The following is a 13,870-nucleotide window of genomic DNA, read 5'->3' as shown; positions in this document are numbered from 1 at the left end:
GAGGAAGTAAATAGAGTGTTTATGAAGACTTCAAGTTTTTAAATTGTGATACCCTCTTCATAGAGTGAAAGTTTATCAAAATAGGCATTAAATTATTTTTCCAGCTTTGAGTTTCTAACATATAAAGTCTGAAAGGGACAGCCTTGTTCTTTAGATAAGTGATTCTCAACAGGGGGCAATTTTGTCTTCTAGGAGCCATATACAGTAATGTCGGGACACACTTTTGGTCATAACAACTAGAAGACAGGCAGGGAGCGTGCTACTGGTATCTAGTGGGTAGAGGCTGGGAATGCTGCTCGAGTCTTACAATGTACAAGACAGCCCCTTATAAGAAAGAATTGTCCAACCCCAAATCTCAGTAGTACTGAGGTTGAGAAATACTCTTTTAGATAGATCATAACTTCTGAAGAGTCAGACTAAGAAAAAAGTTGATAAAACCAACTTTTCAGAATGAATTGTCATATTTATTTTCACAAAATGTTAGGAGGCTAGATATTCCTTTTTTTTTTTTTTTTTTTTTTTGGAGACGGAGTCTTGCTCTGTTGCCCAGGCTGGAGTGTAGTGGTACAATCTCAGCTCAGTGCAACCTCCACTTCCCGGATTCAAGCGATTCTCCTGCCTCAGCCTCCCAAGTAGCTGGGACTACAGGCACCTGCCACCACGCCCGGCTAATTTTTTTTTTTTTTTTTTTTGTATTTTTAATAGAGATAGAGTTTTTCCATGTTGGCCAGACTGGTCTCAAACTCCTGACCTCAAGTGATCCTCCCACCTCAGCCTCCTAAAGTGCTGGGATTACAGGTATGAGCCACTGTGCTTGGCCAATATTCTTGAATATACATATATACCCCACAGACATTTTATATGTCTAAAAATTTAATTTTTATCTTTTAATTTTAGGAAGTAAAACTAAATATAAATTCCATTTCTTTCATTAAGTGACATACTGTATGTATTACATAAATAGTGCATAATATTAAGTATCAACAGTGTGTAACGAAAAGATGGCTGGCTGGGCAAGGTGGCTCACGCCTGTAATCCCAGCACTTGAGGCTGAGGCAGGTGGATCACTTGAGGCCAGGAGTTCAAGACCAGCCTGGCCAACATGGTGAAACCCCATTTCTACTAAAAATACAAAAATTAGCCAGGCGTGGTGATGCATGCCTGTAATCCCAGCTACTCGGGAGGCTGAGGCACAAGAATCGCTTGAACCCGGTGGGTGGAGGTTGCAATGAACTGAGATCGCACCACTGCACTCCAGCCTGGGTGACACAGAGAGACTCCATCTCAACAACAACAACAACAAAAAGACTGTTACATTAGGTTTTATCAACAAAGTTCACTATATTCCTTGTAATGTAATGTTATCAACAGCCTCTAAGATAATTCCAAGAAGCACAAATGTAGAGAATCCTACATCTCGTAAGTAGAACGGATCACCTCCTGAGTTCAAGCTATGAATTTCTTAAGGTTTATATCACTTAAAACTCTGACAGGGCCAGGATTCTAAATAAAAGGAATGTCAGAAAGCCAGTCAGGCTCCAAGGTACACCTGAAACATACCTATCACACTCTTGGCAAAGGAAGCCCGCTTCAGGGTTGCCAGACCAAGGTCTCCAATCTTGACGGAGCCAGTAGGGCCCGTGATAAAGATGTTGTCACATTTAAGATCGCGGTGAATAATAGGTGGAGTTCGAGTATGAAGAAACTGAAGTCCTTTAAGGATCTGACGGCACCAGCTTCTTAGAACTTTGATCTTCATCACTTTAAACCTTTTCAGATACCTAGAAAAAGCAAAGTATACCAAACAAGTTATCAACGATATGAGTTTGTTGCTTTGAAGAATTCCATTAAATTCTAACATGACTGGAGATTGGAATATCAAATTTAGAATACTAAGATTCAGTAACATTAAAGGTTAGTAATACTTTTAGTAAGCGGGGCTACGATAGTTTAAAATAAAAATTCTATTAAGAGACACAGAAAAATAAGTCTTCCAAATACTTTTTCATCTAAACAATGATAGTATTAAGTAACTAGTTTTTTCTTAAAGAAATGGGAGATGAAGCTGGCTATATCAGCTAAATATTTCAGAACCAAAAATATTTAATTAGTGATTGGTAAGAGAATTATAACAAAGCACCAAATATGAATTCCTTAAAATTAGGTCACCATTTAAATGATTAACAGGTGGAGTTCTGCTTCTCTTAAATAGTGCAGTAGTTCTATCAGACACAGATGTATTTATAAACTCTAGTCAAAAATACACAAAACAACTATTACTTGAAGGCTCTGGAGAGCAATCAAAATCAGTCATAGTTGGCAGGGACAAAGGGAAAGTACTGCTTGAGTTTATTTGTACCTAAGAAAAGGCCCTGTTCTGATTCTGCGGGTCTGCTAAACCCCAGACAGAAATGGGGACTGAGTTTGCAATGACCACAGCATCAAGAACAGTGCTAACAGACCTTTCTGCAAGGATGGTCTGTTCAATAAAGTTGCCACTAGCCAAATGTGACTACTCAAATGTAGATTAAAATAAAAAATTCCATTTCTCAACTGCACTAGCCACATTTCATGTGCTCAACAGCCACATGAAGCAAATAGCTACCATTCTGGATGGTATACACTATACAACATTTCCATAATGGCAGAAAGTTCTATTGGACAGCACAGATCTAGAAAGGAAAGGAGGAAATCTCAGAAAGCAGGCACCAAAGGAGAGTCCTAAATTCTGTGTATTCACTCTGCCCAAATCTCTAGTTGACCTCTGAAATATGTATATGTAGGAAAGATTCCAAGCAGCCCAAGTATGCTAAAAGAACTGAACAGAGACCTCTGATGCTACCCACTGCAGAAAAGATACATCTGAGGATTGAGTGCTAATGCCTACTTTATCTGGCAATATTCAGGGGAAAAAAAGAGCACTAAAAATGTTAAATATAAAAGACTACACTTTCCTTTCAGTATCTTTAAAATACACACACGATTAAAGGGAAATCCATAATACTGTGATATATATGATATGCTTACATATATTATATAGTTATTGTTTTTCAGTTCCTGAATGTTTCATTTTTATAATTTCTATGTCTTTACTGATATTCTCTATTTGTTGAGCTAAAATTTTCTATACTCTTAACATTTGGCTGTCACTGTTTCCTGCATTTAGTATTCCAATTTTGTTGAATAGGTACTATAATTACTCCCATTTAATAATGACTTACCATTTTCTATGTACTTATGTAAGATATGAAAATTACAACATACAAAACAAGTGGTAGAGGGGTTAAATGAAAACTTCATTTGTGCAAAGGTCTTATATTTTACATGAAATTGTACAGTATTAGTCCTAAATAGTGAAAAGTAACAACGTAAATGTAATCTTCAGGGCAACTACTTAAAATGAAAAACATGCAGAGATCCAGATCTAACTAAAAATCAAATAGTAGAACTAAAAATTGTACTTCATTTGGGTGGGTTAATTGAAGAAAACTAATAGCAAAAGTGGGTTTTGTGGTTTAAAAAATATATCAAAACAGTAATGCTGGATGGAGGGTAAGGAAAAGGCTGCCTGGAAAGTGGCATAAGGGCATTTTCTGATATGATGGAAATGTTCTCTATCTTAAGAGTTTTGGTTACACAAATGAATGCCTTGTCAAAACTCATTCAATCATACGATAATAATTTATTATATCCTGATGCTGCTTGGAGGTAAAAGAAAAAGTACACAGGCCGGGCCCGGTGTCTCACGCCTGTAATCCCAGCACTTTGGGAGGCCGAGGCGGGCGGATCACGAGGTCAGGAGATCGAGACCATCCTGGCGAACACAGTGAAACCCCGTCTCTCCTGAAAATACAAAAAAATTAGCCGGGCGTGATGGCAGGTGCCTGTAGTCCCAGCTTCTAGGGAGGCTGAGGCAGGAGAATGGCATTAACCCAGGAGGCAGCGGAGCTTGCAGTGAGCTGAGATCACGCCACCGCACTCCAGCCTGGGTGACAGAGAGAGACTCTGTCTCCAAAAAAAAAAAAAAACAAACAACAACAACAAAAAAAAGAAAAAGTACACAAATATTAGAACTCTAATGAAATGCATACTGAAGGGTTTATAGGTGAAGCGTAATGGTATCTACTATTTATTTTACTATGGAATGAATAAGATAGAAGGATGATGAATAAATGGACGTATTAATAATATGGTAATGCAAGTGATGCAAAAAGTAACAATAGAATGTTGGTGCTGAGTGTGTGCTCACTGTATGGTGCTTTTGCCTTTTCTATATAATTTTTAGAATTTTATATTAAAATACTGGAAACTTTGTCATTAGTCCTTCTTATAAACATCCTATTTTTAAACAAAAGGGTATCCTACCATGAACTTTATACTACTTCTTTCTCTCTCTTTTAACTATTCCCGTAGCACCTCCCTAATTACAGAAAGCCTCTCTATCCTTTAAGATCTACTTAAATTGTATCTGTCATTTTAGTAAAGACCTTCAAGATTATCCCAGCCAGCAGGAAATCATATCTTTGTCTCAAACGCTATTCACATGAAAATTACACATATATTATGATTCACATTTCATTTTAGGAACCTATTCTACGGGAATTGTGTACAAACATGATTATTATAGCAACGTTCATAAGGAAAGTATAAGGACAAGAAAGGATCCAATCTGCTCCATATTACAAATGGAACATTTCTAAACTCAGAGAAGCTAAGTTTGGTGAGAATGAAAAGTGGTTCTAGAAATGTGAATATTAATTAAAATCACCATAACCAACCACATCTTGAGAAAGAAAAGTGACAATCAGGCACTATCAGTGCAGACCGGACAAAAAAAAAGATGTCTCCGCCGGGTGCAATGCTCACGCTGGCTCACTCCCAGCACTGTGGGAGGCTGAGGTGGGTGGATCACCTGAGGTCAGGAGTTCAAGACCAGCCTGACCAATATGGTGAAACACGGTGTCTACTAAAAATATAAAAACTAGCTGGGCATGGTGGCATGCACCTGTAGTCCCAGCTACTCGGGAGGCCGAGGTCAGAGAATCGCTTCAACCCGGGAGGCGGAGGTTGCAGTGAGCCGAGATCACGCCACTGCACTCCACCCTGGGCGACAGACTCACCTCCAAAATAAAACAGATGTCTCTGATATATCAAGCACTTCAGGGTCTTCCATTATGACTGATTTTTGCCCGATCACATTGAAGAAAAAACCCAGTTGCTGAAAAGCTCCACTGTCATAAGCAGAGCTCTTAATCAGTTCTTCAGTACTAAGATATTTACTAAAAACAATCAACTCATGGTTAAATGGGGATAACTACAGTACCTACGCCAAAAACTGGTAGACTAAATGCTGAGAACAATGGTCGCCAAATGTTAGAGTACAGAGAATATTCCATTCAAGTAAAGAATATCAAGAGAGACAGAAACTTTAAAAAGGAACCAAGTAGAAATTCAGGTGCTGAAAAACACAGTGAAGATTCACTAACGGATTTCAACAGCATATGTGAACACAAGGAAGAAAAAGGCAATCAACTTGAAAATAGGAAGTGAAACTATACAGTCTGAGGAGCAGAAATGGGCAGAGTCTACGAGACCCATGGGACACCATCAAGTTGACCAAAATATACACAATGGGAGTCCCAGATAAAGAAGAGAGAAAAGAGCAAAAAGAATATTTAAGAAAATAATGGCCACAAATTTCCCAAACTTAGTAAAAGACATGAATCTACACATCCAAAAAGTTCAACTCTAAGGATAAATGCAAATAGATCCACAATGAGAAACATTATATTCAAACTGCTAAAAGGCAAAGACAAAGAGAGAATCTTGAAAGTAGCAAGGGAGAGTGACTTATGACCATGGGATCCTCAATAAGATTATGAGCTGATTTTTCAGCAAAAACCATGGAGGGCAGAAAGCAGTGGAATGACACGTTTAAAGTGCTAAAAGAAACAAAAGCAAAACCCCCCAAAAAACTTAAGACTGCCAACCAAGAATTATATATCCAGCAAAATTATACTACAGAAATGAAAGAGAAATTAAGACACTGCCAGGTAAATAAAAGCTGGAGGAGTTTGATAGTAGTACACCTTCCCTATAAGAAATGCTAAAGAGAATCCTTAGAGGAAATAAAAGAACACTAGACAATAACTTGAAGCCATAAAACCAAATCAAATCTCTGGTAAAGTCCATCACACATCTAAATATTAAAACCAATATTAATGTATTTTTGGTTTATAACTCCTTTTATTTCCTACATGATTTAAAAGACAAATGCATGTAAAATAATGATTATAAAACTATGTTAATGGGTACACAATGTATAAAGATAAAATCTGAGACAACGAAAACATAAAATGGGAAGGAAGAGTGACGCTGTATAGGATCAGAGATTTGTATGCTATAATATTAAAGCTAAGTTGGTATCAATTCAGGGTAAGCTGTTGGAGGTTTATGATGTTAGTTGTGATCCTCAAGGTAACCACTGAAAAAATATCTAAATATATACACAAAAGGAAATGAGAAAGGAATCAAAACAGTATACTACAAAAGAAAAATAAATACATTTAAATTATTTAATCTCCAAAGAAAAGTCTAGGACTGGATGGCTTCACTGATGAGTTCTACCAAACATTTAAAGGAGAATTAACACAAATCCTACTCTTCCAAAAAGTAGAAGTGGAGGAAACACTTTCTAAATCATTCTATGAGGCCAGTATTGCCCTGACACTGAAGATACCACAAGAAAACTATAGACCAACACTGTTATTAATGTAGATGTAAAAACTCTCAACAAAATATTGGCAAGCCAAACCCAATCGCATAGTAAAAGGATTATATGCCATTTATCTATGAAATGCAAGGATGATTCAACGTAAGAAAATTAATCAGTAAAATATATCACACTAATAGAACGAAGCAGTCTCATGATTATCTAACTTGATGCAGAATAGCATTTGACAAAATCTAATACCTTTCCATTAAAAAAAAAAAAAAACCCAACAAACTAGGATAGGACTAGCAGAGAACTTCCTCAACATGATAAAGAACATTTATGAAAAACTCACAGCTAACATATACTCAATGGTGAAAGACCAAACGCTTTCTCCTTAAAATCAAGAATATGACAAGGATAATCAGTGCTAATCATAATTCAAGTTCTAGCCAAAACAGTTAGACAAGAAAAATAAAGGCATTCAAACCAGAAAGAACTATCTATTCACATATGACTTGATCCAATATATAAAAATCCCAAAGAATGGTTAAGCGTGGTGGCACACACCTGAATCTCAGCACCTTGGGAGTCAGAGGCAAGGGAGACCACTTGAGGCCAGGAATTTGTGACCAGCATAAGCAATATATTGAGTCCCTATCTTTACAAAAAATTTGAAAATTAGCCAGGCATGGTGGTACACACCTGGAGTCCCAGCTACTCAGGAGACTGAAGTGGGAGGATCCTTTAAGCCTAGGAGTTCAAGTCTGTAGTGAACTATGACTGCACCACTGCACCCCAGCCTGGGTGACAGAGTGAAACCCCATTTTTTTTAAAAAAAAAAAAAAACCCAAAGAATGAACATTCACACACACAGAGACGAGCTAATACAAGAATTCAGCAAATTTGCAAAAGTACAAGACTGACACATAAAAATTAGTTGTATTTATATATACCAGCAATCAACAATCTGAAAAGGAAATTAAGAAAACAATTTCATTTGCAATAGCATATAAAGGATCCAGGAATAAATTTAACCAAGGATGTGAAAGACTTGAATAATGAAACTACAAAACATTGCTGAAAGAAATTTAAAAAGACATAAATAAATGGACAGACACCCTGTGTTCATGGATTAGAAGACAATATAGTTAAAGATGGTGATACTACACAAAGTGATCTACAGATTCAACACAATCTCTGTCAAAATTCCACCATCCTTTTCTTCTAGAAATGGAAATCTAATCCTCAAATTCACATGAAATTTCAAGAAGACCCCAACTGTCAAAAACAATAGTGAAAAAGAAGAACAAAATTAGAGGAAATCACTTCTAATTTTCAAAATTTACCACAAAACTACAGTAATCAGAGCAGTGTGGTACTGGCCTAAGAACAGACATGTAAATCAGTGAAACAGAATTGAGAGTCCAGAAATAAACCTATACATATCATCAAATAATTTTTGAGAAGGGTACCAAGACCATTCAATGGGGTAAAAAGTCTCTTCAACAAATGATGCTGGGATAACTGGGTATCAACATGCAAAAGAATGAAATCAGACCCTACCTCACGGCATATACAAAAGTTAACTTAAAAATGGAACAATAGCCTAAATAGAAGAGTTAAATTGATAGAACTCTTAGAAGAAAACTTAGGTATAAATCTGTATGACCTTGGGTTATTTATGACAATGGAGTCTTACATGACACCAAAAGCCCAACCATCAAAAGACAAAACAGGTACACTGGACTTTATCAAAATTTAAAACTTGGCACAGGCTTGAGCATCCCAATCAGAAAATCCAACATCCAAAATGCTCCAATCCAAAATCTGAAACTTTTTGAGCACCAACATGACACACAACAAAAATGCTCATTTGAACATTTTGGTTCAGATTTAGGAGGCTCAACTGGTAAGTATAATTCAAAGTTCCAATATCTGAAAAAATTCAAAGCCCAAAACACTTCTGGTCCCAAGCATTTTGGATAAGATATACTACACTCAATCTGTATGTCACAGCACATTATCAAGGAGCAAAAAAGGCAACCTACAGGAGAAAATACCTGTAAATCATGGATCTGGACAAGGGTCTAGTTTCTAAAATATATAAAGAACTCTTATAAATCAACAAAAAGACAAGCAATCCAATACAAAATCAGCAAAGAACTTGAATAAACATTTCTCCAAAGATACACAAATAGCCAATAAGCATATGAAAAGATGTTCCACATCATTAATCATTAGGGAAATGCAAATCTAACCCATAATGAGGTATCATGTCACTCCCAGTAAGATGGCTCCTCAAAAAGTTAAACAAAGATTTCCACATGACCCAGCAATTCCATTCCTAGTGTACAGCCAAAAGAAATGAAAACAGGTACTCAAAAAAATACTTGTGCACAAATATTTATAGCAGCAGTACTCATAATAGCCAAAAGGTGGATATAGCCCAAATGTTCATCAATGGATGAATAAACAAATTGTGATATTTCCATGGAATGGAATGTTATTTAGTCATAAAAGGGAATGAAGTACTGATGTGTGCAATCACGATGATCCTCGAAAACACTGTGCTAAGTCAAAGATGCCAAACACAAGGATCCGTAACATACTTTGAGTCTACTTATAGGACATATCCTGATTAGACAAATCCATACAGATGGTAAAAAGTGATAGCTGTCAGGAGCTGAGGGTTGGAAGAAATGGGAAATTGTTCCATGGGCATAGAGTTTTAGTTTTGTGAGATGAAAAGCATTCTAGAAATTGCACAGAAATGTGTATGTATTAACACTACTGAACTGTACACTTAAAAATGATTAAGATGGTAAATTTTGTTATGTTTTTTACAATAAAAAAATCAATCCCATCCACGAATGGATGGTCCCAGAGATCAGGTAGTCCAACCCCTTGTTTTACATGTACATGGGGAACTGAGACCCAAAAAAGGTTAGCTATTTGCCCAAAATCACAGTTGGTCAGAGGCAGCACTGGGAGTAGTCACAACTTCTACTCCAAGTCTAGCACTCTTTCTACTAAATAAACCCTCCTGTTGGCATAAGCCTCTGAAGCTCAGAAACTGAAAATTTCTTTTTAAATGTAAAAAGAAAAAGAACTTAGATAATGTGCAATTAAAGAAAAAATACGCTGCCTGGCTGGAAGAAGGGAAATGTGGAGTAACTGCTTAATGGGCACAGAGTGTTCTTTTGAGATGATGAAAATGTTTAGTAACTTGATAGATGTGGTACTTACAAAACATTGTGAATGTACTAAGTGCCACTGAATTGTACATTCTAAAACGGTTAATTGTATGATATTCAAATTTCAAGTCTATTTAAAAAAAATAAGTCTAAATTTATTTCAATTTTTAGTTACACTTAGTACATTCACAATGTGTACACTTAGTTACACATTGTGAATGTACTAAGTGTAATGTACTAAATGTACTAAAATGTTTAGTAACTTGATAGATGTGGTACTTACAAAACATTGTGAATGTACTAAGTGCCACTGAATTGTACATTCTAAAACGGTTAATTGTATGATATTCGAATTTCATGTCTATTTAAAAAAAATAAGTAAATTTATTTCAATTTTTAATCCAAATTTTCTTTTTTCTTTTTTTGAGATGGAGTCTCACTCTGTCACCCAGGCTAGAGTGCAGTTGGCTCACTGCAACCTCCACCTGCAGGGTCAAGCGATTCTCTTGCCTCAGCCTCCTGAGTAGCTGAGATTACAGGTGCCCGTCATCACACCCAGCTAATTTTTGTATTTTTAGTAGAGACAGGGTTTTACCATGTTGGACAGGCTGGTTTCGAGCTGACCTCAGGTGATCCTGACCTCAGATGATCCACCCACCTCGGCCTCTCAAAGTGCTGGGATTACAGGTGTGAACTACCACACCCGGCCTTAATCCAAATTTTCTAACTCATATATTCCCATCTTATTTTTCAGCTATGGGTGTTTTACCTGCTTCAATGTAAATACACATACAGAACAAAGGTAGAAACTCAAAAGGTCCAAAAAGCATGTATTTTGGAGTTAATTCCCATTCCTTCCCAATTTGGCTCTCCAAATGCTGCCAATGGTCCTAGTTACTCATTCTTCCAGAAATGAATATGAATGTTTTCAACCTACTTGCTTAGGAATCTGTATACATTCTCAATCAGAATTCTTAAATTCTGAAATTTTTCTTTTCTCATTCTCTCTACTTTTTCATTTTTATTTTTGAGATGGAGTCTCGCTGTGTCACCCAGGCTGGAGTGCAGAGGCACGATCTCGGCTCACTGCAACCTCCACCTCCTGGGCTCAAGTGATTCTCTGCCTCAGCCTACAGAGTAGCTGGGATTACAGACAAACCCCTTTTAGATAATTAAATCTAACTGGGTATTCTCACTACTGTGTCATCCTCTTTTAATATTTTCTGTCTTTTTTGTGCCTTCTGTTGCTCATTTCTTTATAGTTATTATTCCTGTCAATTTAGTCTGTTGTTTAACCATTAAACCATTTAAGTTTGAATTTTAATGTTCACATTTCTAGAAGTTCTTCAGAAGCTTTTAAATTATGCCTGTCTTTTTTTTCTTTGATGGTGTCTTATTCCTTCAATTCCTTCTTTTCTTTTATACACTTCATATACACTTACATATATCTTTACTGACATCATTATGTAAATAATTGTAATCACTTTCAGACTTGTCCATAATATCTTTAATTGTTGAAGTGCTATTTTCTGGTTGTGTCTATTCACCTTCATTGGTATGATCTGTAATTTAATTGTGAGGTCATCTTCTCTGGAAACTGTTTTGCCTCTGGACAGTGACCAAGGAACTGTGAAAATGTCCCTGGGAGTTTTCTTTCAGTTCCTGATCAATTATGATGTACGTTCTTTGGTTTGGGACTCCTGTACCAAGTAGATGGTATAAATTTATGTTACAGCGCCATCTACATATGAGATGGAAGAATACCAAACAGGCTGGGCACCGTGGCTCATGCTTGTAATCCCAGCAGTTTGGGAGGTCAAATCGGGATAAGGCCAAATCGCGATGAGCTCAGGAGTTTGAGAGCAGCCTGGGCAGCAAAATATACACTGTCTCTACCAAAAAAAAAAATAATTTTTTTTAATTAGCCAGGTATGGTGGTGAGCAACTATAGTCCCAGGTACTCGGGAGGCTGAGGTGGAAGGATTCCCTGGGCCCAGGAGTTTGAGGCTGCAGTGAGCTATGATTGTGCCGCTGCACTCTGTCCTGGGCAACAGAGTGAGACCCTGTCTCCAAAAAAAAAAAAAAGAAGATTACAGAATAATTAAGAACACTGGTAGCATCTGATGGGAATTTCTATTTTTCATAGGTCTCCCCTCTTATCCACAGTCTTCTGCACACAGGTAAAATTCCTTGCAGCTTTCACTGGCTAGGGCATTAAGGTCTCTCTTTTCATGGATAATTCAGTTTTTTGACACAGGCTACGTTCTAGCTCCCCTCTCTACCTAGTTCTAAGGCTTTCTGTCCTTGCATGGACATTAAAATTAGCATCAACTTCTCAACCAATATGTGGTCTAAAATCCCAGAGTATAAGTTCCTGTTTTGGCTTCGAGTTATCTCTGCTTATTATCTGGAGGTTAACCTCTCTTTCCTTAAAGCTTAGATATGTATTGGAAAAAACTTTTATTATATTCCACATTTCAGTTTGTTGCTGGGGGACAGCCATTCCACGGGGGCTTACCCCACTATGTTACCCAAAGCCCCTCAGTATAGTTTTTTAAACAAGTAAACCATTGTATTTTAGAGTAATCTTAGGCATGCCAGACAAACAGTTGACAACCAACTAAGTATCCAAACCAATGGAAAGAATCTCAAGATGTACACATAATTACTACCACATAATTCTCCTTAATTCATTCAAACGCTTATCATTCAGTATTAGGTACTTCCACTAGAATGTGATATATAGCACTTGTTCATAGTGCTAGGTATATAGTGCTAGTTAGCACATTCTAGTGGAAGAAAAGAGAATATCAAGAAGCCTATCTAACAAGGATAAAGGTATTGCCATAAACAAGTGTGGAAGTTGGATAAAGAAATTAGAATTTGCAGGACAGAAATGATCTGTTAATGTTTCAACATGTTAACTGTAAGCATTTCAGAATACATGCAAGTGACTATATCCAGGTGCTATAACACTGTATTCCAATGATCTGGAATTAATCAGCTCAGCAGTATTAACTTTAACAATTAATAAAGAATATATCGCCACAGTGACAATTTTAAAATATCGAATTTCACCAAATAAAAAATTTATACAAGATAACTTAAAACAGGTTCTTCTCTGGGTAAAAATAGATCCTCTAAGACACCAGGGGTCCCCAACCACTAGACCACAGGTTGATACCAGTCCATGGCCTTTTAGGAACTTGGCCACATAGCAGGAGGTGGGTGGCAGGCAAGGAAGCAAAGCTTCATCTGTATTTACAGCTGCTCCCTCATTGCTCGCATGACCACCTGAGCTCTGCCTCCTGTCAGCAGCATTAGATTTCTCATAGGACCATGAACGCTACTGTAAACTGTGGATGCAAGGGATCTAGGTTAAGCGTTCTTTATGAGAATCTAATGCCTGATGATCTGTCCTGTCTCCCATCACCCCCAGATGGGACAGTTTACTTGCAGGAAAACAAGCTCAGGGCTCCCACTGATTCTACATTATGGTGAGTTCTATAACTACTTCATTATATATTTTAATGTGATAATAATAGAAATAAAGTGTACAATAAATGTAATGTGCTTGAATCATTCCAAACTCTCCCAACCCCCACCCCCCACACCAATTCATGGAAAAACTGTCTTCCACGAAACCAGTCCCTGGTGCCAGAAAGGTTGGGGACTGCTGCTCTAAGAAACCTGGGATTACAAAGGCATACTCCAACTTTTACCAAAAGCTCTTTACAGTAAGTAATGAGAAATTTCTGCATTAAACCTTTTTCCGTGAAAGGAATGACAGAACTAGCTATCTGGGGATTAATTTCTGATGCTATGGGAAATGGAACTAAAAGTATTTTTTAAGTGATAACTGTCACAATATAATCTGCATCTGATATAAAAGTTGCAGGGATATAGCAAAGCACAATACAAACGATAAAAATAAACAGGTAGCTTCTCAATAAACCTTAAT

The 13,870-nt window shown here is 37.0% G+C and overlaps 1 protein-coding gene across 29 annotated transcripts in view; it reads right to left on the bottom strand.

The window, feature by feature from the left end:
- Positions 1-13,870, bottom strand: part of WNK1 (WNK lysine deficient protein kinase 1) — a 156,970-nt gene that overhangs the window by 81,269 nt on the left and 61,831 nt on the right. For all 29 annotated transcript variants that reach the window (NM_001414862.1, XM_015150730.3, XM_077952643.1 and 26 more), the window contains 1 exon segment: positions 1,561-1,781. In NM_001414862.1, the coding sequence (NP_001401791.1) occupies positions 1,561-1,781 (221 nt within the window).

This window comes from Macaca mulatta, chromosome 11, assembly GCF_049350105.2.
Source record: "Macaca mulatta isolate MMU2019108-1 chromosome 11, T2T-MMU8v2.0, whole genome shotgun sequence".
Lineage (NCBI taxonomy): Eukaryota > Metazoa > Chordata > Mammalia > Primates > Cercopithecidae > Macaca > Macaca mulatta.
This window is presented reverse-complemented; position numbering and strand designations above follow the sequence as displayed.